General features: G+C 48.4%; 10 protein-coding genes across 10 annotated transcripts; 5 read left to right on the top strand and 5 right to left on the bottom strand.

Moving 5' to 3' along the window:
* Positions 1-262: 262 nt before the first annotated feature.
* Positions 263-5,267, bottom strand: TRUGW13939_06739 (uncharacterized protein; the record flags this gene model as incomplete). Its single annotated transcript, XM_035489887.1, has 13 exons — positions 263-1,468; positions 1,558-1,601; positions 1,856-1,878; positions 1,989-2,771; positions 2,827-3,115; positions 3,166-3,266; positions 3,329-3,519; positions 3,575-3,648; positions 3,707-3,806; positions 3,856-3,880; positions 3,948-4,635; positions 4,708-4,934; positions 5,008-5,267. The coding sequence occupies 13 exons, from the start codon at positions 5,265-5,267 to the stop codon at positions 263-265; spliced, it is 4,011 nt and encodes a 1,336-aa protein (XP_035345780.1).
* Positions 5,268-6,666: 1,399 nt separating this feature from the next.
* On the bottom strand, positions 6,667-7,614 carry TRUGW13939_06738 (uncharacterized protein; the record flags this gene model as incomplete). Its single annotated transcript, XM_035489886.1, has 2 exons — positions 6,667-7,364; positions 7,422-7,614. 2 exons carry the CDS (start codon positions 7,612-7,614, stop codon positions 6,667-6,669), a joined length of 891 nt encoding a protein of 296 aa, XP_035345779.1.
* An 877-nt stretch (positions 7,615-8,491) lies between these two features.
* On the top strand, positions 8,492-11,154 carry TRUGW13939_06737 (uncharacterized protein; the record flags this gene model as incomplete). The annotated part of the gene is made up of 5 exons (XM_035489885.1): positions 8,492-9,042; positions 9,264-9,373; positions 9,435-9,459; positions 9,519-10,070; positions 10,137-11,154. 5 exons carry the CDS (start codon positions 8,492-8,494, stop codon positions 11,152-11,154), a joined length of 2,256 nt encoding a protein of 751 aa, XP_035345778.1.
* Positions 11,155-11,486: 332 nt separating this feature from the next.
* On the top strand, positions 11,487-12,886 carry TRUGW13939_06736 (uncharacterized protein; the record flags this gene model as incomplete). The annotated part of the gene is made up of 4 exons (XM_035489884.1): positions 11,487-11,607; positions 11,732-11,844; positions 12,110-12,227; positions 12,303-12,886. The coding sequence occupies 4 exons, from the start codon at positions 11,487-11,489 to the stop codon at positions 12,884-12,886; spliced, it is 936 nt and encodes a 311-aa protein (XP_035345777.1).
* An 881-nt stretch (positions 12,887-13,767) lies between these two features.
* Positions 13,768-15,285, bottom strand: TRUGW13939_06735 (uncharacterized protein; the record flags this gene model as incomplete). The annotated part of the gene is made up of 2 exons (XM_035489883.1): positions 13,768-14,187; positions 14,251-15,285. The coding sequence occupies 2 exons, from the start codon at positions 15,283-15,285 to the stop codon at positions 13,768-13,770; spliced, it is 1,455 nt and encodes a 484-aa protein (XP_035345776.1).
* A 1,151-nt stretch (positions 15,286-16,436) lies between these two features.
* TRUGW13939_06734 (uncharacterized protein) lies at positions 16,437-16,915 on the bottom strand (the record flags this gene model as incomplete). The annotated part of the gene is made up of 2 exons (XM_035489882.1): positions 16,437-16,598; positions 16,685-16,915. The coding sequence occupies 2 exons, from the start codon at positions 16,913-16,915 to the stop codon at positions 16,437-16,439; spliced, it is 393 nt and encodes a 130-aa protein (XP_035345775.1).
* A 916-nt stretch (positions 16,916-17,831) lies between these two features.
* TRUGW13939_06733 (uncharacterized protein) lies at positions 17,832-18,883 on the top strand (the record flags this gene model as incomplete). Its single annotated transcript, XM_035489881.1, has 4 exons — positions 17,832-18,156; positions 18,204-18,314; positions 18,370-18,489; positions 18,543-18,883. 4 exons carry the CDS (start codon positions 17,832-17,834, stop codon positions 18,881-18,883), a joined length of 897 nt encoding a protein of 298 aa, XP_035345774.1.
* A 363-nt stretch (positions 18,884-19,246) lies between these two features.
* Positions 19,247-19,639, top strand: TRUGW13939_06732 (uncharacterized protein; the record flags this gene model as incomplete). Its single annotated transcript, XM_035489880.1, has 1 exon — positions 19,247-19,639. One exon carries the CDS (start codon positions 19,247-19,249, stop codon positions 19,637-19,639), a length of 393 nt encoding a protein of 130 aa, XP_035345773.1.
* A 551-nt stretch (positions 19,640-20,190) lies between these two features.
* TRUGW13939_06731 (uncharacterized protein) lies at positions 20,191-21,465 on the top strand (the record flags this gene model as incomplete). The annotated part of the gene is made up of 2 exons (XM_035489879.1): positions 20,191-21,198; positions 21,253-21,465. The coding sequence occupies 2 exons, from the start codon at positions 20,191-20,193 to the stop codon at positions 21,463-21,465; spliced, it is 1,221 nt and encodes a 406-aa protein (XP_035345772.1).
* A 28-nt stretch (positions 21,466-21,493) lies between these two features.
* On the bottom strand, positions 21,494-23,413 carry TRUGW13939_06730 (uncharacterized protein; the record flags this gene model as incomplete). The annotated part of the gene is made up of 6 exons (XM_035489878.1): positions 21,494-21,825; positions 21,878-22,182; positions 22,234-22,325; positions 22,383-22,912; positions 22,977-23,307; positions 23,390-23,413. The coding sequence occupies 6 exons, from the start codon at positions 23,411-23,413 to the stop codon at positions 21,494-21,496; spliced, it is 1,614 nt and encodes a 537-aa protein (XP_035345771.1).
* Between the last annotated feature and the right edge of the window lie 349 nt (positions 23,414-23,762).

Below are 23,762 nucleotides of genomic sequence, written 5' to 3'. Positions count from 1 at the left end.
AAGTGTGAGGCTTCTTAGTAATCGAAGACCCCTGATCTTGAAAATAATCAGCCCGTGGTAACTATATATCCCAGGTGTTATCCTATGTTGAGTAAAGCGCTGCCTGTAGCGCCCCTATTGGCACATCAACTCCATTAATGAAGAAACTACATGTAATTGATACCCAGCATATCCGCCTCCGCCGAGCGAGCGACAAGATGTCTTCTAAACCATGTCTTCCAGAGCGACGAGATACACTATCGCAATGATCAATACAAATACGTCACTCCACTTGGACTTCGTCAAACCCATCGCGTAGGAAAGACTCGATTTCAGCGATGCCCCTTTCCATAACCTCTGTGAGCCCCGTAAAATGCCACCTAACAAAGCCCTTGAGGTCCTCCGTCCCACCTCTTTTCTCCAGTCCATCTCCGAAACATAGACTCCCTGGGGCCAGCAGTACCCCAGTGCGTGCTTTTAGCTTTTTGCAAAAGTCAACCGCGTCTACTGGTTGTTTGTCCCCTTTACGGAACTGGACAAAGGCTGTTGAGCCGGATATCGGCTTCGTCCAAGCGACATGTCCCGCATTGCGCTGCACAAACTGCTCCAGGAGCGGGATGTTTGCCTTTGCTTGGGCAAGATTTTGTTGCAGAATGCCGTTTCTGCAACGCGACGATAAGGCCTCGGTGGCGATGACACTGTCAAGGGCACCGCAGTGGCCAAACACATATCCGCCCAAGTTGCGGCAGGCTTCGAGTACGGACTGTTCCTTGGTCACAATCCATCCAATTCGAATACCACTCAGCCCCCATGCTTTACTTAATGATCCTGTCACGGCAATCTTCGAGTACTCGGCGCTGAAATCCATGAACGAGGATGTATCGCTGCCAGGCTCGTGAAACAAGGGGCGGAATATCTCATCTACGAGGAGCCAAACATCGTTATCCTTTGCCAGTTTCACAATCTCGCGACGAAACTCAGTTGGGAGTGAATACCCGGTTGGATTGTGTGGGTTGTTCAGCACGATCAGCTTTGTTTTCCCCTTTTCAACTATTGTACGGAGTTGATCAATATCTGCCGTCCACCCGTCGGCTGGGTTCATTTTCCACAACGAGACATCGACTCCTGTGGACGCATTGGGGATGTCAAGTAACTGCGCATAGCTGGGATATTGTACAATAACATGATCTCCAGGCTGTACGAGAGACTGCGTGAGCAGCCCATTGGCCGCGGTCGTTCCAGACCCCGGGATGAAAACGTGCTCGGCAGTGACACCGCTCGTCGCGAAATCGAACAACGCCGCGGCGACGTTCTCACGAAGCTCTAAGTTATTAGTGGGTTCGCCGAGTGGAACTGAGTCGAGTGATCCCAGCGCCTGGGCTGTCGTGGCGGGATCGGATGAGAGCGAGGCGAGACGCTTGATAGTCAGAGGCACCGCAGTAGATCCGACAAGGCTGTAGCGTGTGTTGGGACCGTGAATGCGCATCCACTAGTGACAGTCAGATAGTGATCACTCTCTTTCATTGTGACCTGCAAGACGGGTATGTAAAAGGCAGTGGCGTAGAGGGATTAACTTACCTTTCTAAGCTCAAATGTCTCGATGTTGTGCATGGTGGCCGTTGCTTTCAGATGCGATCAATAGAGGAATGATATAAACAATACAATACACGTATGTGTGCAGGAGCAACGATTTAGACGCATGTGGCTAAAATAGTCTTCTCAGGTTGACACATATTTTATCTGCTAAGTGGCACTAGGGTCGCTTGTGAGTCATCACATTAATGATGTGATAATAAGACTAGGAGTGATGACTCAATACGCTACCCTCGCTTTGATGCACCGAATATTCTAGAACGACAACCAATTCTCTACATACTGCACGAGATCTTGTCATTTCTCCTATTTATTAAAGTTACTCCACGAACCCAGTTGTCACCCTTTCACCCGTAGAATCTCAACCAGATAGAGTGTTGTTCCATATGCTTCTAACAGTCACGCCATCCACCCACGTTCCCTCAGTCCAGTCATTCTTCACGGCAAATTGCACTGTCTTTGCCTCTCCCCGAGTTAACCAGAAGCCGTTATCAGAGAAAGCACCCTGTACACCGAGTGGATGATCCAGCCAGACCCATGCAGCAACACCCGTACTTGCGGTGACCGTGAACTTGTAGTCACCATCGTCACCACCGCTAGACGCGAGTGTTAAGCCTGGGTCCTGCAATTTAGCATCTTGGAGGCTAGCAGGATGAAAGTATGAAGTATGCATGTATGTACGCTGTTTGGCAGAATTAGGTGACTGGCCGACAGCCGAAATGTCGACTTTGAGGACTAGACTGGCCAGGTCTGTTGTCCCAGATGAGGTCGTCGGCAAAGTTGCTGTGTAGGACAGAGTCGAATTGATGGGCCCGATGGTAAACGGTATTGGATCTGCGCTGCTGTCTCCACTCGGTCCTGATACAGCTGTGCCGTCCCAGTTCATCCACGACAATTTCATGGTACCATTCACTGTCGACCAAAGGTCAGATATCGCCCAGACCTCCAAATCTCCCGTGGAAGTGTTGTAAAACGAATGCGCAACAACAGGCTGATAAATGTCCTTTGCGCGATACATGAGCACCTTCCAACGCCCGTCTGCCTCAATACTCGCCCAGGTTGGCGCAGTCCATAGATCTTCAAGCTGCCAGTACAATGAACCCATGTTGCGATTTGGCAGACCGGCACCGCGGCGGTAAAATGCAAGTTCCGAGGTGTAGTAGTCCGCTTGGAAGACTTGGGTTGTCCAGCACCAAGAACTGTATAAAATCAACACAAATGACTTTTCTTGTTTCGTGTGAACATAGAACGCACCTGAAATTCGCCACTGGATCCGTCATATTCGGTATAGGGTACCACGCTTCAACCCCAGCGGTCATCTGCTCAATACCGGAAACTGACTGCTCGCGCGTAGTGTTGCCGGTACCATAGTGCCGGTTCCGGTGAATGACCATGTCAGAGAACACTGAAAGCTGCTCAGAAGGAACGGACTGTTGCCACGAATATACCGAAGGCATAGACTGGAATCCGAACTCAGTAGCAAAACGGCCGATAGGATAGCTACTGACACTGAAGGCTTGGTTCACGTCGTAGTTATAAGTATCTAAATGCCGTTAGATGGCTGGAGTACCAGGTGTATAAAACAGGACTCACCGGTATTGGCATAGAGATAGTCGGGGCCAGAGGTATTCTTGTAACGCGGAACCTCCGGCATATCAGAAGCAAAATCCAGCCTGATGAAGCCGTTATAGGTGCTGTCGATGTTTTTTTTCTCTTAGCGTAGGACACAATAAAATTGGCTACGACAAGGACTCACGAAGATGGAATGTAGCTAATCGATCGCGAGTTTGCATACACGGCCTGGATGAGCGTTTTCTGCTGGATTTCTTCATACATGCGCTGTATTCGGCTGGGGTTATTGGCATCGAAAAAATAATAGAGAATGATGGCTTCGAGCTCGTTGCCACCAGCCCAGAGTGCGAGACTAGGATGGTGGTTTACACGGCGCTGCATATATTGGTTAGCTCCCACTTCTCATGTCATGGGCCCAGTCTTTATTTACCACTTGATAACTAGCCTCGGCGATATACTCGTCTATGTATGACGAATTGGTCGGATATTCCATATCGGAAAACTCTGGAACACATGTTAGTATGAGCTCAGGTAATCGACGAGAAACATTTCAATAACCCACCGAATTCAGACCACAGCAAAATACCCATCTCATCTGCCATGTCATATATCCAGTCAGGTAGGTAGGCTCCGGAAGACCACACGCGCAGCATATTTTGGTTCTGTGGCTGTTAAATCTTGGCTATCGAACGTAATGAATGGATAACTTACGCCGGTGACAACAGCATCGAACAGACTGATGAATAAGCATTAGCAACAATTGCACATCTTTTGTTTTGCTTTTTGCAGGCGAAAAAACTAACTTGCGTATCTTGGTGTCGTTGACCCTCGGCCAAAAAGCATCCGGAGGAATCAAGTTTGAGCCCTTGGCATAGAATTCATGGCCATTAACCTCAAAGTGCCAGTTGCTTCCGGGCTGTACACCAGCAGCCAGCTGGCTGTCTGTGACATTAAGTAAATTCAAGACGATTGTTCTGAATCCAACTGTTTTGTTGACGGTTGCAATTGGGCCATTGCCGTTCACAATGTCGACATTTGCTTGATACAGATTCTGGTCACCGAGGCCGACAGGCCACCATAGGCTAACCAGATCGGGATCGATGGTGATGCTCCCTGTTATTGTTTCATCTGAGGCGTAGACACCTCCCAACGTCTTCGAGTCTACTACAGGGTTATCCTGAGCATCGACAAGGGTCAACTGCAGGGAGGAGCCGTTGGGAAGCGAGCCTATAAAGTCAATGCTGACGTTAAACACGAATGGCTGAGATTGATCTGGTGGAATATTATTCATCTGCCCCTTACGATAGATGTCGATCAGGGTATTCCGAATGTATACTGTTTGGTCGAGCTGCACGAGTCGGGCGGGCTGCCAGATCCCGGCAGGGCCAATCTGTGGGGCCCAGTCCCAGCCAAAATCGGATTGCTGTTTGCGCATGTACTCTTTGCAGCAAAATTCTTGAGTTGGGCCACCATCGGTAAAGTTCAGGAGAGCTTAATTGGAGATTCAATGTTAGCTTTCCCAGATATCTTCCAAGGGCGGAGAGGAAGGGAGGGGAGACACACGATCTCCATGTTCAGAAATGGCTGCTACTATCTTGGATGCCGAGCCGAAATTGATGCTCAGTGTTGGCTCGGATGCATTGCATGACTGGACAATGCTCGAGACATCGAAATACCACTGTCGGAACTGGTTGTCGGCGTTTCCGACAGGCTGGTCACACAGCTCGATGTAGGCAAAGGTGTCGAGGCCGTCAAACACGATCCATGTTGCAGTGTCCCCTTCCGTTGTGCTACATCCATCAGCCCGACGCGAACAAAAAAGAAACAAGAGAAAAAATTTGGCAGACGCGAGGTTGCACGTACAGATCCCCCAAAGTCGTGGAATAGGTCCAGTTCAGGCGCTGCACCCAAAGTAATTCGGTGTCGTTTGTGCCATACAGAGGTTCGCCAATGACGCCCGCAGCCAGCAGGTCGAGATGGGCGTGTGAGGGCACATGGCCAGCGACGGTCACGTTGTTGCTCGACAGTGTCCAGTTTTGCGCAGACAGGTCGACGACAGAGCCAGCGACAGCGGGAACAGCTATTGCTGCGACGGCAGCACCTGCAAGCAGCTGTATCAACATTGTTGACTTGGCTTCAACACGATGGATTGGCGATGTTGGGGAAGCTTTCTGCTTTTTGGGGGGCCGCCGCGGTGCTTAGCCTGAGTCACTGGCATTAGTCAACGCGGGTTGCGGAGATGGCGTTATTTTTAGTTTTTTTTTTTTTTTTTTTCCATTTCTTTTTTGAATCTTCTCCAACGTCCATGACAAAACTTGGCCAATGCGGTGCACCGTTGAAGCAGCGGCTAGTTAATTCCGGAAAGCAACTCGTTGAGCAGCGGCTTAGTCATCATTGTGCCATGTTGTTGTCGGCGGTTTTTTTCTTGGGTCGCATTGCAATGACATGTTCTCTCTCTCGATTAAGCAGTCCATCAGATAAATAGGGGCTAGCTAAGCTTTGGTGTTGGTAGTGAGTGGGGAGGCTGGGCAAGGCTAAGGCGAGACTACCCCGCAAAATATGCGAATCAAACGGTGGCATGATGTTGAGCGCGTTCTCTCCATCTCTCTCTCTCTCTCTCTCTCTCTCTCTCGGTATGTGCTGCTTGTAAGTTTCCACACGGCGAGCTGCATGCTGCAAGCTGACCTGCTGGCGGAGGCTGAGGCTGAGGTGCATCAATTGATGTTGAGGCAAGAGACCAGGGTTCAGGGCAGGAACGGCCACGTGAGGCTCTAGCCCGATACGGCCTAGCCGCCATTTGCTGCGTCGCGATGTCTGTTGTCTGTTTATGTCTCGCGCCTCTCTTCCCAGCAACCTCCTTCGCCGAACAAACAACAGCAATGGGTGGCTGCGTCTCGACAATGCATTCTGGGCAACGGTCGGTCGGTCTTGGTTCAGCCAATGTTGATTCCGTTGTCTACCGGCCGCGGCGGTAGCCGCAATTATCGGTGATCAAACTTACTACCACACAAGCATACAACTACGCGTCGCCGTATAACCCAACGCAATCTAGCCATTCAACATGCGGGCCAAATCCAACGAAGCCAAACAGATGATAAACCATGTCGAGGCCCCCGTGCTATCCATCGCAACCATAGGCCAGGTGGCCGTGAAAATGGGAATCGACAAATACGTTTACTGATTTAGCGCCATGTCCGCGCCTGTGTCCAATGGAAAGCTCGCGAGCACTGTCAAGACAATCATTGACGCTGTCTGGTTTGATAGTGGGCATGATAGAACTGATGTCTTCCACGTTATGAAAGCATTTGGGATTCAGTGGCCTGCCATGATGCATCATTCGTGGTAGACATTTTCTATGCTTACTGACGAAAATGAACCAATTTGGATTATAGTATAGATGTACTTGGAATTTCCGCTCGACGCACATGTACGACACATTGAACTAGATATTACATTGAAGTTGGTCGACCTTGTAAATTGACACCATCGACACCTCATTTGGAACATGGAAAACAAAATATCTCACCATGCCGTGTGCCCCCCATCAATGACGAGCGACGCACCGGTCATAAAGCTGCTCGCGCTACTCAATAAATATAGGGCAGCTCCTCGAAATTCCTCAGGCTGCGCTAAGCGGCCCAGCATATTTTCCGACTCCCAGACCTTTCTCGATTCAGGATCATCGGCGAGGATCTTCTCGACCATCGCAGTCACAACGTGGCCTGGACAAAGACAATTGACTCGAATGCTTTTCTTGCCGGTTTTGTCTGGCTGACCCCATTCCATAGCGAGACTCCGCGTCAGTTGAATGACGGCCGCCTTGGACGAATTGTATACGGGCGCGCACATGCCCTTGTTAGCCATGATTCCGCTAATGCTAGCCACCAGGAGGATCGAGCCCGAGCATTTGTATTTCATCATCTGCTTGGCCGCCTCGGTGGCGCAGATGAACAGGCCCGTGTAGTTGATGCTCATTATTTCGTTGATATCTGCTTGCGAATGCCCGAACGCGCTGTCGACATGGTTTATTCCTGCAGCGGCCAGTAGACCGTCGAGCCGCCCCTTGATACCCGCAATTTTACTCATTTTATGCGCGACATCCTCGGCGTCTCGCACGTCCATGCAGTGGTAGTGAAGAGAGCCGCCGTATGCCGGATTCGCTCGTTTTTGGGCTTGGATGAATTCGTCTTCTGGCGACGGGAGACGGTCGAGACAGTGGACTGTTGATACTTGTTAGATCCTCGTTGCGACAGAGATAAATGCCATCAACTACGCACCTTGTGCTCCGGCTTCGACTAATGCCTCGGCCATGGTCAGGCCTAGCCCTCGACCACCCCCAGTGACAGTAAAGACCTTTCCTTCAAGGTCAAACTCGCTAAATCGTTTCTGCGTACTTTTCTCGTCCCCCGTGGGCTGGCGCTCCTGAATTGGAACGGCCGCATTACTCGATACAGCGTGGTCGTGTGTCATGATGTCTTTCTTTGCTCGATAAAGGTTAATGGAAGTTTTAGAGATTATACTGGTCATCAACTCTAGTGCTTCGAAGGGCTATCAGCGCTGTATTAAGAGAAAATCTCAGTGCCTGGGGAAAGGGACTTGCATCGCTGACAACGAACGTCACCATTGACGCACCAAGGGCGATGCATTTGATTGGTGTAGTCCATGAAAACCGTACAGGCACCCCAGGCCCAAAAGCATGGCAGCCGCCTATCAAATGCGAAATTCGCCATCAGTTTCAACGTTCAACGTCAGATTGACGCTGGTGGGGTGCGCCGAGAAGCGTATCGATCGACAGTTTTGGAGGTTCGATTCGTAATCCCCTGCCAGACACAGTAGGAGAAAATGTCAAAATGTGACGTTTTCAGGCGGTCTTGACCACTGTCGGTGGATTTCCTGAGACTGGTAGATTGTTGTGGTACTGTAGTTATGAGCTTACAAAGTTTGGACTAGGATGACTTTCGTCGTTGGGCTTATTTAATAAGAGCAGGAAAATTGGGTGTGGAATGTTAACTATTTTATATTACCATATCCTCTCACGATCTGAGATATGCTATCTAACTACGAGATAGGATAGGATCATTTGCATTGGTAATGTATCGATCTCTCCCCCCTTATATTTTCAGGGTAAACACTATAAAGTCCAACCTTTTTACAAAGGGACATCTAATTTCTTGAGGGTTCATGCGTAATATTGTATGTATCTATCAATTTTCAGGGCCAAATGACACTTTCAGCAGACAGAGCAATATTGTATAAGAGAGAATATTCAGTAAGACTTCAAATGTTCATTGAATGGATGTACATGTATACATACCCCGCACTAGCCCCTCGGTAGTGCTCAGCTTCAATGTTGGTATCCAATACCGCCTTGCAAAATTCCATATTTCATGCGACACATGGCATAAAAGAATACGCTATTTGCTATAAACCAAACAAAGGAAAAGAGCGCGAGAAAAAGGGCCAAGGGGCCATGGGCGATCCCATCTCCATCGCTGGCCTCATCATCCAGCTCATGAGCACAGCCAAGCAGGCATACGACTTTGGAACCTCGGTCAAGAATGCTCGACAGGAAATCCAGGACTTGCTTGGCGAGCTTTTCGCCCTTAAAGCGATTGTCGAACAAATGCGGTCTGATGACGAATTTCTCGCCAACGACAAGCAGTATTTGATTCCTGGGCCATTCAACAACACCTGGTTGTATACGCGGGATCTTCTTACTGAAATACTTGACGATTTGGTCAAAAGAGCATCGCGAGGCCAGTCATCATTGAAACATTTAGGATGGCCAGGCAAGAAGTCGGAGCTGCGGGAAAAGATCACGAAGCTGGAAAGGTTAAAGACCTACTTCATATTGGTTTTGATGAACGATCAAGTGTTGGTTTACCATTTCTTCGGCATGTAAGCCCGGTACTAACAGAAGAAAAAGAGAGTTAGAAAAAGCGACTGCATTGTCGATCGATGCCCTAGAAAGTACGACACTTGAAATAAAACAAAATAGTGACCGTGCGATTTTCCTTCTTTTTAATTAAAAGCTTGCGTGCTGAACATTTTCTAGGTGACCTGAATCGAAAAATCAAATATTGGCTCTACCCTGTTGACCTTGAAACAATGCATCATAGAGCATTTTCTACATGCCAAGCTGGAACTGGACGTTGGTTTATCGATAAACACCTCGAGGAGTGGATTTCCGGAAGACACCAATCTAGGTTTCTATACCTAGAGGGAAAGTGTACGTTATCGTTCTATTCCAATCTAAGATCCATTTCTTCGTTGCCTAATCCGTCACTTAGCTGGATCCGGAAAGACTGTTCTTTGGTGAGTAACCCAGTAAATTGAAGCACGTAGGAAACCCGACTGATCAAACCATTTTCTAGTTCAGCAGCTATCGAAAAGACAAAAAATGCTATTCAAGAAAGTACATCGACGCAGATTCTTTACTTTTACTGTTCTTTTCGCTCCGCCATGTCTCAGCAGCCGGATCATTTCATCGGCAGTCTTTTGGGCCAACTATCTTCGACATTTCCTGAAATATTACGAGATCTGAGGGATTCATTTGAGCGAAGGGTTCTCCCTACAATTGACGCACTAGTGGACCTTGTGTGCCGGAACTTGATACATTTGGAAAAGATAATTCTCTTTGTTGATGCGGTCAACGAAAGTGCTGAAAGTGACGCCTTTTTCTCCATTTTATCCAGCTTGGTGAATTCAATACCTAATCTCTTCATCATGGTTACAAGTACGACACCTCCACCTGCTATTTATAGCGACAAGTCGCTGTTTAAAGTTCGAATGCAATCGAACTCTAACAAAGACGACATCCACGCGTTCATCTATGAGCAGTTGCAGTCCCGGCCATCACTCCGCCGCCTAAGCCCTGATGCTAAGAATCAAATCATAGCGACCTTGACAAAAAAGGCAGACGGAATGTAAGATTGCAAGTGGTAGTATCATGCACGAGCTGGTTGCTAATGTATACACTCCCTTCTATCAAGGTTTCGCTATGTTCAGTGCCAAATCGACCTGCTTAGCGCACAGCGAACAGGCCGGGACGTTATGAAAGCGTTGGAAAAAATCCCCGAAGGCCTCAACGGTACATATGAGCTTATCCTAGGGAGTATCTCCTCTAGTGACCGGTCAATAGCTAGAGAAGCACTGGTATGGTTGACCTATAGCTATCAGCCAATGCGCCTTGCTGCACTCAACGAAGCGGTCGTCATAGATAGGGGAGATGAACTCCTCGACGACGAATGCAAATTATGTGACCCAAAGGCCATTCTATACATCTGTCAAGGCCTAGTTAGCTATGATGAAAAGACGTCGATTATTACCCTCGCTCACTCATCTGTACAGGCTTATTTAACTTCGGATCTGATCAAGCATGGATGTGCGGCATTCTTCAGCATTGATGAAACGGAAGCTACCAGGAATATGTTTGAGAAATGTCTTACATACCTAGGCTTCAGAAATTTCGACCATCCATGTCAAGACAAGCCATCACTCAACCAACGCCTAAATGAAAATCCGTTGTTTCGTTATGCGTCAGATAATTGGGCTTTCCACTGCTACGCTCTTCAATCTTTAGGATCCGGGCTTACTGGGGCCGATTTACAGTCCGTGATGAAACTGTTTTCTACACGTCAGGAACACGGTGGCGGAAACTACACCTCATGGGCACAGTTAATTTTGTTTGAAGCCCCGGCTCGACGAGCCCTGAAAACCATGCCTCTTTATTATGCTGCCTCTTTTGGACTGCTTCCAGTTGTAGACAGGCTCCTGGAAAGCGAAACGACTTGCAACACCCATGGAGGACGAAACGAGGCCACCCCGCTGATCGTTGCGACATTCCGCGGCCACCTGCCAGTTGTTGAGCGCTTGCTGCGGGCTGATGCAGACCCTAGCAGAAAAGATAGGTTTGGCATTACAAGTCTTGAATGGGCATTGGAAAATCGTCGACATGACATTGCAAAGATTTTGGTAGACCATGGTGCCAAACAGCCTACGGACGATTGAAGTCTGAAAAGTTGTGGAGCACGCGATATTACCATGGCTAGGTCTCTCCAAACGACGTATTTATAACTTCATATTACATCAATATCATTCTAGAAATCTCTGAACTATAATAACATTGAAACTTTCAGGCTTGGCTTAGTTTTCTCGACAACCTACGTGTAAATTGCTGTGACATCTTACTACTTTAATGTTCGAATGGTCGTGAGGTGGCAAGAAATGAATACGCCTTGACGAAATGATGATTCGGAGGCAAACGCCATCATCCATATCCTCACACAGGCAAAAGGTTATATACTTACATTTATCCTCATAGCTAACAAGAATTTGACTCCATGGCTAGCCGGAATCTCACTCGACCAAACACAATCGCTCCGGGCCACGCCGAGCTCGGGACGCCTGTCAAGAGGGCGAGGTATGAACAAGGACAAAGCGTGGAATACCGTTCTGTAGGAGGTAGGCATCTCTAGAAATCTAGAGGTTCAAAATTTATGTCCCACATACACCGCCCCTTTTTTTGAAATGTCGCTGCATTGCTCCCAGTATATATATATACCAGTCAATAGTAGCTAATGTACAGACCCAGAGTCAAACATGCAGCAGAGCACCGGAATTATTACAGCCATCCTCACTGAGCCAGGCCAGCAGTCCGGTATCAGCGTGAATGCGAGCGAGGCCGATCAGAGATACGAAGTGCGCGCGTTCATCACCCATTGCAGTACAGCACTAACAAAGGAACAGGTGGAGAACGAGGCTACTGGCCGGAAAACAACGATATACGAGCAAAATATAATCAAGTAGCCTGGAAATAGAGTGAATACCGGTTTGTTTTCTTGAGCATTGACGATGAACGTAATAAGGAGAGAAAGAGAGAATGAGAGAGTGCAATGACGTAGGGAGAGCTATAAGGTTGACGCTATTCCCAAGGAAGCCTAGCAGATAACATGCCCCACACCAGGGGGCACAGCCAATAAGAAACCAGGAAGCGGCCCCGCCAACCCCGCTGGGTCAACCTCGTCGCCGCGAGCCCCGAAGCTCCAAGCACGAGGCGCGAGGCTCTGTAACTATGTCTGCCGGTAAGTCTTCCTAGATGTCGATCTAAATCACCGTCAACGACTAAGACTCGTTTTCCTTACTAACTCGTGCTCCAGTACACCCGCCTGACCGCCGCCCCGTCATCCTCTCCGGGCCTTCCGGCGTCGGCAAAGGCACGCTGTTTCGAAAGCTGTCGGACGCCCACCCAGACATATTCGCCCTGTCTGTCTCGCATACCACGCGGAAGCCTCGCCCGGAAGAGGTCGAGGGCCAGGACTACTTCTTCATCTCGCCTGCCGAGTTCCCCGCCCTTGTCTCCCAGGGCGCCTTCTTGGAATACGCCCTGTTCAACGGGCACTACTACGGCACAAGCAAGGAGGCCATTGCCACGCAGACGGCAAAGGGACGCGTTGTGGTGCTTGACATAGAAATGCAGGGCGTGCAGCAGATCAAGGAGAGCCGGAAGCTGGACGCGCGCTATGTCTTCATCAAGCCCCCCAGCCTCCACTCCCTTGAGACCCGACTGCGAAACCGCGGGACCGAGAACGATGTTAATATTCGCGAGCGGGTGACCCAGGCCCGGGTCGAGATTGAGTACGCCGAGACTGAAGCTGGGGTATACGATAAGATTATTATCAATGATGACTTGGACACGGCGTATAAAGAGCTAGAGGAGTTTATATATGGACCAGCTTTGTAGTGAACTTATGAATTTAGATGGCATTCTTTCTTAGCAATAATGATACCATTCTGAAATATTACATATGAGAACATCATTACATGTGCCAGCACATTGTGCATGTATGAAGCAGAAACAAGCACAAAGAACAAGCATAAACATTGCATTTAAAGGCTGGCGGCTGACGTCAACGGCGCACGAGGACCTTGGGAGACCGGCGGAAGTGTGTCCCACAGTGCGTGCGCACCGTCAACAATAAAATGATTGAAGCTCCAATATTTCATGCGTCGTCCGAAGACGTGACAAAGAAACCCCGTCAGTGTAAATAGAGGAAATGAGGGCCTGCTCGGGCTATGAGGAGAATCTTATATTAATGATACCTTCAACAAATTTGTAAAGGACATGTAAGTGCTACTATTATGTTCAACCAGATATTCAAAAAAACAAAACAAAGACAGTCTCTTATAGACGCCCTCCAGAACCGAACCAGCCCCAAATGGCCGTTGACGAGTACCGAAATAGAGAACGATTCGCGCGTGTCTTGCACTGGCTGTCTTCCTCTGTGGGAAACAAAAGCAGCTCCCCCGGGGAACAAGACATTCGACCTAGAATGAAAACGAACGCAAAAAATGCCACGCTTGTGCGTGAGTTCAGTCTGGCTGAAACACCTCCTTGCAAGTCTTGTAGGGAGTGGAATACTGCGTGTGACCGCCAGTGGCCAAGGTGTTCTCATTGTTTACATGAACAGCTGATGTGTTTTTACATCGGATCGGACAATTTGTCACTATAGATGCGATGACATTTGGTATTCCTTAAAAGGTTAAATTCGGGCTCTGATTTCGAGGCCCGAGAATTATGTTTCTATGAATTGGTGCAAAGTTTCATGAGATGAAAACCGGGACTTAGGACGATACTCGCACCGCCTCTTGGACCCGGCCACCATTCCACAGAATTGATTCATATGTAGGCGGCGGTGGCAAAGAAAGTCTTGGTGCCATTCTCTCGTACACAGGGGGAGGAAACGATTGGGGCCGTGTTGAAGAGGAAGAAAATGTGTCGATCGACTGCGCTAAACTGTGTCGCGCATGTAAACTAGGAGCGGTGCCGTATTCTGAAAACAGTCCGCTTTGATCGGATGGCCGAGAAATGCTGAGCAGATTATCCTCGGATGGCAGATCTTCTGCCGAGTACTGAGGAACGAACATGTTGTAGACTCGAGTATGGGGCGATCGAAGGCAAAAAATTGTTTCACCGGTGAGCCGACACAGGGTCGGCATCTTAGAAGAGGAGTGTTTCGGTGGTGTAGCGATATCTATGATAAACTGTTGAGAAAAGTTAATTGCCTGAACATTTTAAAAGAGAAAATACAGGGAAAACAATCATACCAGCAGGGAATGTGTCGCCTGCAATGTCTCATACTCAACATCCGGATGCATCGCGAGAAACCGCGACTGTTCATTAGGCAGAGGGACATTCGCCTCTATAGTCACTGTTTTGCCATTTCGATCAAGGTTCAAGTACGGCAAAGCTTCTCCAGCAGTTGAGGTATCGCCAAACTTTCTTGTGGCTAAATCGTTGCATCTAGCCTTCAACAGCAGCTTTCTTCGCAGCTGGGAATCCTTCCCCTTCACTCCGGGGAACCGGATTTTTTGACCGAGGTAGACTTGTACTGCAATGGATTGGATTTCCTGGCACGAGACGCTAATGGACACGGGGATATCGCTGCCAATCGGGGCCCCTTTCCCACCCAGGTCGATCTGGTAGGGGATTTGTTTATTCCACGTTCTCGCGAGACTGATGTGTTCTATGTCATGCAGATACATCTCGTCCGGACAACGGAGCACTGCGACCTCATGGCTATGGGAAACGTCGCGCTTGAGCATTTCAGGCCGATGCACCACGGCTTGGAGATGGTATATAAGCTGACATCCGCCGACATTAAAACTCTCGGGGAGAGTTTGGTCAAGGGTCAGCTCAAAGTCGTAGACATATCGACCCGAACTGAGAGTTGTACGTTCCTTCGCCGACCCAGAATGTTGTCCGGGGTGAATGCCGGGGCCGAGAGAAGTCGTGGATGATCGCCTTCTTTCGATAGAACGCTGATGTGCAGAAAAATTGCTGCCGTGTGCTTCTCGAGGACCAGCCCCGAGAACCGGCCATGTCTGGTCGACGATAGATTGTTCGTCGGTCCTGCCCCCGAACTTCCTCGTGCGAATCACTCCCCGAAACCGGATGGTGACATGGCCAATCTGCACTTCTTTTGAGATATCGAGCACGACGTGGCCGCGCAGCACCGACGGCGCCGAAGGGGGTGTATCCACGAATATCGTCGGCTCGAGCAGTGTTGTGCGGATGGTGATGTCCGAATGGCTGCGAGGAGACAGTAGCCTTTTGACCCTAGATCGCTTCGCAGACGCCATACAAGCTGGCTCTTATCTTGACCTTTGCAGCTCTGATGAAATGTCACCAAAAACAACGACAAGAGTTCATTCCTGCATGTAACGAGAGTGTGCAGTTGGACGGTTGTTGTTTTCTACAGCATATCGGTATACAATAATAGGGAGTAGCTATGAGAGGGGGATGGTCGATCAGGGCGATGACTTCATTACTAGTAACGATTTACTAATAGCCCTGCTCCCTCATTGAGTGGTGCGGATGATCAATGTTGCAATCTGTGGAGCTGGCGGTCGATCAGCAGCTTTTTCTTGCCCGTGAATCGTTGGTGCGTCCTTTCTCCGCACGGGGAAGAATCTGACTATACAGCGATTCGGTACGAAGTATGCTCAATCAATTCTTGGTGGTCATGAAAATTGCCCAAACCGTAATTCCTGCATTTTTGTCTTTCTTCCCTCTTCTTTCGACCTTTTTATCTTTCCTTTTTCTTCTCCCTCCCTCCCTCATTCTTCAAAGGATCAAGAGCGGTCAAGCAGACAGGAATTTCCTAGCTTGCGTCATGCAAGGCCCCACGGCGGAGCTTGTCTATGGTGATCTTCACTTTCTGCCGAATCCCATTGCATGCCAGACACATCAGATCCTGATTAAAAAAATTTTTATTATTTTAGTGTCTTTTTTTGTTTGGATTTTTGGGATTTCCGTGTGCCTCCGGCCTGAGGCTGCAGGGTGCCGTGATCAGTCCACATGAAGAAAATCGAGTCTACCTCGGTCTAGAACGTACTCCGGTGGCGGCACTATGCACAGTGATAAGGTGACGATAACCATATTTTGCGACCAGTTGAATCCGAGTGTAACGTGTCTCAAATGCTGAATCATGAATGCCTTTCTGTCTACTTCTCGCCTGGAATGACCACACTAATAAACGCCTATAAACACCGGCAAACAATAGTGCAACTTTCAAATCCCATGCTAATGTTCTCAGGTAAAGAAGAGCAGTCTCATCTCATGCCCCACGCGTTGGGACTTTCTGTGCCCCCTGGAAAGGTCCGAAAGACGTCCGTGACTCGGTCAAGCGGTGCAGCGAGCAGTGTTGCCGGGGTCGCAAAGGGAGGCTTGTTAGGGCTCATCGGGTGGGAGCGCGACGGAACAAGCAATTTCGTTTGAGCAAATGAAGTGCTCATCGACGCACTCTCGCTCGGTGTTGTTCTAGGGCCGCGATGGCGTTTTCTTCAGTCTCCTTGCAGTGTGGCATGAGGCTTTTTATGAGATCATGGAGTGGGGGAACGAAGCTAGATTTAGAAGATTTGATGTCTTGGAACTTCTTGAGTTTCTCTTTAATCTGTTGGATCCGCAAAAAGGCCATGAGATTGATGAGAAGGAATGTCTCTTGTCTGACCGTGGTATGTTTTTTTCTGTTTAGCATACAGTCTGATGTTTTTTACGGTCTTGGCGCACAAGTTCCTTGCCATTGTGCACTTTCTTTTCCACGGCTGGGTAGATGAGCAATTCTTCGGCATGTAGGTGTCGGGCAAGCTCCCACGCAAACTGGTTCTGCCAGACGACCTTTTCGTCTAGGTCGATGAGACCGACGATCTTTTCGTAGCATGCCTCGAGCTCTAGGTGGTCGTTCCTGATTGTGTCGCAAACACGGGCCATTGTTAAAGAGCGTTCGCCGGACAGAAATTGATGATTGTTGAAGAGACGCCGCGGAAACAGGGTTTCAAGAAGAAGACATAGGCGTCCGACTTCCGAAACTCTCGAGCAAGATGATGGCGAGACGAATCATCATTCGGAGGAACACTTGTACTGGCTACCAAGTAGTACTCTGAATACAAGTATCGAGGCCATACAGATATCTCGCTGCATAAACAGCTCAGCTCGATCACGGCTGGCTTTCGGCGTCGTCCTAACGCGATTCGGTCCGCTAGTACAGTACCACGCAAGCAAGGGTCTGCCTGGTGTTGCCACCAGCTTAGGAAACAGGATGAACGAGGACGAGGAACGCGAGGATAAAATTCAGTAACGATGAAATCACGAGAGTGTCATGGTCGCCCCTGCCGAAACCAGACTAGCGCGGCTGCCCGCCCCAGCATGACGTCTGCCCCTTCGTCACTCGTGAAACTCAATACATCGACACATCACATCATACATCCACTCCAACATCGCTGGGCAGACCCAAGGCACACAAACAAACAAACACCCAGTCAGGCAAGGCACCACCGGCGATCTTCCCCAGATCCGGCGCTGATAGAAACATGGAACGCCAATGTGCGTGCTGCTTGCTTGGGCCGTCGGGTGATGCAATGGCCATGATCATGACGTTCGAAAAGGATGCACAGCGAACATTTTGCTTGTTTGGATTGAAACAATGGCTGCTTGTTGCGCCTCAACGTCATGCCCAGTGTAGAGTACCAGCATGCATGTGGCATTCAGATGGGATGAGAGTGATGGCTATATAAGAAGCGAATCGCTGTTGTCGTTTGATGGGAAATAATCAATTCTCTCGAAGTACAATTTTCACAACTTGAATATCTATTGAAAAAAAATATCCTTTTTAACACATCTTGCCAATATGTCGAACCTATTGCACAAAGTCAAAGACGCCGTCACCCACGACAAGCCCAGTCACTCATCTAACACCGCACAATATGATCCAAACATCGGCAACCAGGCAGATTCTCGTGTCGACAATTCCTTCAAGGGAACTTCTGGAACTACCGGAACTACTACCGGCGTAGGCGGTGCCGGTGCCGGTGGAGTGTCTTCGGCTACCCCTTATAAAAACACCACCACATATGGCCGGCCATCTGAATACGACAACACTCGCTCAACCAATGCTGGCCCACACACCTCGAACATCGCCAACCAGGTCGACCCCCGTGTTGACGCCACCCGAGGTAAGATTAAACTTGTGAGGGCTTTCCACATATGCTAACTATAGTAGGCCAACATGGCACCACAGGCGTGACCTCTGGTGGCTACAGCAACCCCAATACCGGCCTTCGTGGCTCCAACGTGGCCAACACGACCGACCCTCGTGTGGACAGCAACCGCAGTATGTGTTTGATATCTTAAACATCATGTCTAGCTTGAGTTACTAACGATAACAGACAACTACGGAACCACAGGTGGAATTCCCAGTGGCTATAACAACCCCCATACGACTAACGCTGGCCCCCATGGCTCGAACGTAGCCAACGTGGTAGATCCCCGTGTTGATAGCGATCGCAGTAGGTTCCCTGTGTCCTCAACGAGTTACCGCCTGATACTGATGAAATATTAGGCAAAGTTAGCACCGCCGGCGGTGTGACTTCGAGCGGTATTGCTCCTGGCGACACGGCTTCTGGTGGTATAAGCTCTGGCGGTTACAACGTCGGCAACCCTCACTTGGCTAATGCCGAGCCGAATTCTGCTAGCAGGACAGATCCTCGCTTTGGTTCTTCTGACCGTAACCTCAGGTCTGGTGTTGCACCGGCTGGCAGCAGCTACACATCCCCTGGAAGCGGCACTACCCAAAATACCGCTGGTCCTCACAACTCCGACTTGTTGAACAAGCTTGATCCCCGTGTCGATTCAAACTTGGACAATAGCCGCACCATTGGTCGCGATGCTACTCGATCCTAAAACTATCAAATCTTGTCTTTTGAGGCACATGTGCGGCGAGTGAGATGAATAACCCGAACCCAAGTGATAAACCATGATGATTATGTTTCAAGTCTGTTTCCAAGTCTGTTTCCACGTCTGTATTCTTAATGCAACAAGTTGAAAATTCCAAATGCTATTTATTGATCGTCCCAAAATATTTTTGATAATAAGCCACCATAACTCTGAACCTAATTACTGCTCTCTGCCCCGCCACAGCATGGCGGGGTGAGTGGAGCCCCAAGTTCTCTAGAAGAACTACATTGTTCGCATATTGAATTCACTGGCTTCAACATTTTCACATTCATTATCAAAATTGACAGCAACCCTCTGCACTTCCCCACCATGCCAATCCAAGGCCTCATCATTGCCTACCGCAAACCAGGTCTCTCTCCTGCCGAATTCCAGACGCATTATGAAAACAACCACGTACCGATTCTGCAGCGCCTAGCCGGTGACGACTTTTTCTTGAGCCATCAGCGATTCTATCTCTCGCGAGGAGACGGCGTTCCCACGCCTGCGACGATTGTTCTGGGTGGAGATCAAGATTTTGATTATGATGCTCTGACCATAGTCACATTCAAAGACAAGGAGCATATGGATCGCTTTAATGCGAAAACAGGCAGCCCAGAAGCAAGACAGGAAATTGAAGCAGACGAAGAGAGATTTGTGGATCGGTCGAAATTGAAAATTGTTCTTTTCGGGGATGTCAAAGAGACCGTGAACGAGAAGGTGTAATTTTGTTCCTGCACATGTGCTTTCAAATGTTGCAATGTGGGTGATAAATCCATGACCATGTTGTACATCCGTCATATCAGTTGATATTACCGGATCAGGAATCCATTACTACGCAGTTAGTGAAATCTTAAATACTGTAGTATACATTTTAAGTGCCGCTATATCTACTATATTTGCGAAATCAGGATTCGCCTTTCCCGTGTAGGATATCAACACCAATCTTATCAATTGCCACTGTTTTTGCGAGTCTTATGGGCTACACAGAAGAGTGCTTGAAGTTTATTACTCTACTTTATTGAAGTTTCAGCATACCGTGGATTTTAATTCAAAGCAAAAAAAAACATTAAATTCCTTAGACTCGCCATCACGGCGGCACTTTGATGATGTCATATCCACGCGGCGGCAAACTCAGCAAAGTTCTCGATATGGAAATTCCAGGGTCAAAGTGACACATTCAGAGTAAGAAATTCATTTATACAGTCCAATACAAAATAGTGAATCAAATCACTCTTCAGACTGTCACACAGAGTCAGAAAGAAAACGGGATATAAATGGGCGACGTTGACGGCATTGCAGACGGTGATAAAAGCACTACGAAGCAATCTCGACTCTCTGTAGCTTTATGGAACTTCTCGTCGCAGTGGTTCTTAATTCCTCAGGGCACAGGTATTGTGGCTGTCATCCTGCACAACCTCAAATATCAATTCACTGGCCTCAACATCATCTCAGAGATTATTTGGGTGTACAACATTGCCCTCCTGTCACTTTTCTCCCTGGCATATATTCTTCGTGTTTTCCTATACCCCCGGCATGTCGCCAATATTCTCCGGGATAGTATCGTGGAGACTTCGTGCCTATCAAGCATCTCCATTGCGTTCTCGACCATTCTGAAAATGATCGTGCTCTGTCTTGTCCACAAATGGGGTCCAAACTGGGGCATTGTAGCGTCCGTGCTGTGGTGTGTCAACACTGGCATGGCCCTGGCCTGCTGTTTTTTCATCCCGTATGTTCACGTCAAGATACAACCACCGGGCATCAAATCATTGACACCCACTGCGTTTCTCCCGCTCATTGCCGCGCTCACATCTGCCGCCGCCGGGGGAGTAATTTGCGGTTATGGGGCAATCAGTGCTCGAATCCAGGTGCCTATCATCATCATCTCATACCTAGAAATAGGCACGGCGCTACCACTAGCGATGTCCATGGTTGACGTGTTCCAATCGCGTCTTTTCAACAAGGACTTCCCGGGTATCGACCATGTCTACGAAGACATGATCCTTTGCGGTCCGTTCGGCCAGGGTAGTTTCGCACTACTCATGCTCGGTCAGGCGGTCCAAGGAGGGGCTTTTGCAGAGTATCATCGGGGCACCTTTTTGACAGCAGAAATTGCGCCAGCGCTGTCTGCAGCTAGCCAACTGGCTGGTCTGCTGACTTGGGGATATGCCACTTTTTGGTGGTTTTTCGCTGTGCTCGGAATTGTCCACACATTTTTGACACAGCCGGGGGGCATGCGACGATCAAAATTTTACCTGTCGACATGGTCACTTGTATTTCCAATGGTACGGCACCTCTATCCTTTTTATGGTCTGTTCTCTCCACTGACTTTCTCATAGGGAGTGTACACAAACGCGGCCGTGTTTCTGTCGAAAATCATGAATTCATCGGCTTTTGGCGTTTTCTCCGTGATATTGACAATCATGCTAGTTATAATCTGGTTGGTTAGCTATGCTTTCACAATAAATGGAGTGATAAGTGGTAAACTCTTGGGACTGGGCGGGAATCCTAACAAGAGAGGTGCTAGACATAAAACCCGAAACCCTGCTTAACATTATATATACATACAACAATCTTTTTTTATTCGTTATTATCTTCCAGTAGCAACAAGTTCAACCTTTCCAGTCGATCAAGGCACAAACCCTCCATTTTGGTTATTATGTCAACCGACTTCTTCTCTTTTTCAACTAGCAATTGCGCCACTAGCCAGTAGTTGTAGCCGTTTTTGTAAAAGCCCATCATTTTCCACTCTTGAGAAGCGATTTCGGCTTGTAGACCAACCCACAGCTGGTGCCAGAGGTCAAGGGCGGATGCAATTGCTGCCAGTGGCGAGGGAGTAGATGATGGTTTATTAACTTTTGCCATAGCGGGAAGAAAGGTTGTTATGCACGAATTAAGAAAACTATGAAGAACTATGCAGATATTAGATACTTATTCGACTTGAAAGGTGTAAAGAGGGGTTACCATGAATTAGGATAAACATGTCAAGAACTGATACTGATACCTTGAATCTTTTGCCGTCATTGGTATCAGATGAAATAATAGTGCTGCCTTTCACAGACGATTTACTTGCAAGTAGCACTTGGAAAGCGTCAAATACGGTGGCCGCACGACTGAAGCAAAAGTTCTGCTGCGCGAAAGGGTGCTGGGCGTGGTAAAAGGAATCGTTACATGGCAGATCAAATACGAGCTCGGATATGGAAAAGCGACATGGGTAGTTTTGAAAAAAGACGAACGCGCAATCGAGGAGCAAGACGACGTTGATTATTCTGTATATATCAGGTTCGTTGTTCTATTGTCGTTGGATTGCGCCTACTAACCGGATTTGGGTCTCTTTCTGAATCCAGAGAGATTCGTGAATCACGTCTTCCGGTGAATGCCGACAATGAGTGAGGCCTATCCGGCGGGCCACCTGTCCGTAAATACTTAGCTTGAGTAGTGGAATGAAAGGAGTAATCAGACTACAAACCAAGATTATATCGTTAAATCGCACTTCGACCGCACGGGTCGACGAACTTCGACTACCGGCCCAGTACTGTGCAATAATTAGGATGATGGCTGCTTGAAAGTTTTCCAATTGCCAAGGGTCGTGCCATAGGTTATTCGCCACTGTATCAGGAAACAAGTCTTGACCGACGGTGTGTTGATACGTAAACGTTTTGGTGGAAAAGACAAATAATTCTGCAAAGTCTAGTAGACGCCGGGCCACTGTACTCTCGGTTTCATTACCTGAGTATAGTGCGCCCATAAACACCATGGCAGTCAGTAGCGGAATCGGAGCGGCATCCATGCTGAAGGACGGCAGGTGGATCATTTGATAGTTTTGATGCCAATGCCTAAAGTAAAGACTGATGAAGTTGCGAACTCGAGCGGGGGTCAGGAGGAAGTGAAGGTCACTGAGAACGGTTTGTTTGGCACTCGCATCTAAGTCGAGCTTGGAGACATGGTCGATAATGGCCACGATCATTTTAGAACTGATTGGGCTGTCTTGTATTATTTCTGCAAGAGTCACTATTTTGTCCACCTCCGGACTAGACGTCTTGGTAGGATGGCTTCTTTTTACCTTTGACAAAGGGACCTTGTTCAACTCCCTGGAAGTCGATGGATGATATGTCGGTGGACGCAAAAGAAGAGATGCCCTTTTGAAAGAATGAATTAAAATAGTCAAAACCACTTCCCGTCAGAGTGGGTTCTATATTAGTAGAGTTATCTTGTGCCGATTGCAAGTCCACACTACCAGCTCCGGGCTCCCATTCGCTTTGCATGTGATAGAAGAAGCCTCGGATCCTATCACTTCGTGGCGGGAGATGGAAACTTTCGGTGAAGCTGTCGGTGCCGCCATCGAGCAAAAACTTTATATGGAGAAGGTCTAACACGCGCTTCTCCGTGTCGGTCTTTAACGGCAACTCTAATTATAGAGAATAGGTGGTTAGTTCAATCAGGCTCCCTTGATAATTGCAGCCAGGACACGCTCACCCTTGCCCAGCGAGATTGAGACATCGCCAGCCGATGAATTCTCACTTATGTGGGTCGAGCATTCCAGCTGTTTCCTCACGCATGAGCTACATGGTATTTCGCCATCACATCTCAGCTTGGCTGTGATGCACTGGCAGATTGACTCGGTTCAGCCCCGTGTCATTTGGAAGTGTCGACAACGAGCAGCACATCCACATACCGGGTTACACGCGTGCCTTTTTCGACCTTTGCGCGCAATAGCTGGGACGCTGGCTTCCCCACGGCGCACACAGTTTTGGTAATGTTTTCTTAGATTGTCACTGCCAGTTGTGAGCGGTTGGAAGATAAAGAAAGGGCAATCAGTACCTCCGGGTAAACTCCTCGTTGCAGAATT

This window comes from Talaromyces rugulosus, chromosome III (genome assembly GCF_013368755.1).
Source record: "Talaromyces rugulosus chromosome III, complete sequence".
NCBI classification, from domain to species: domain Eukaryota; kingdom Fungi; phylum Ascomycota; class Eurotiomycetes; order Eurotiales; family Trichocomaceae; genus Talaromyces; species Talaromyces rugulosus.
The sequence above is the reverse complement of the archived record's forward strand: the minus strand, read 5'-3'. Positions and strand labels throughout refer to the sequence as shown.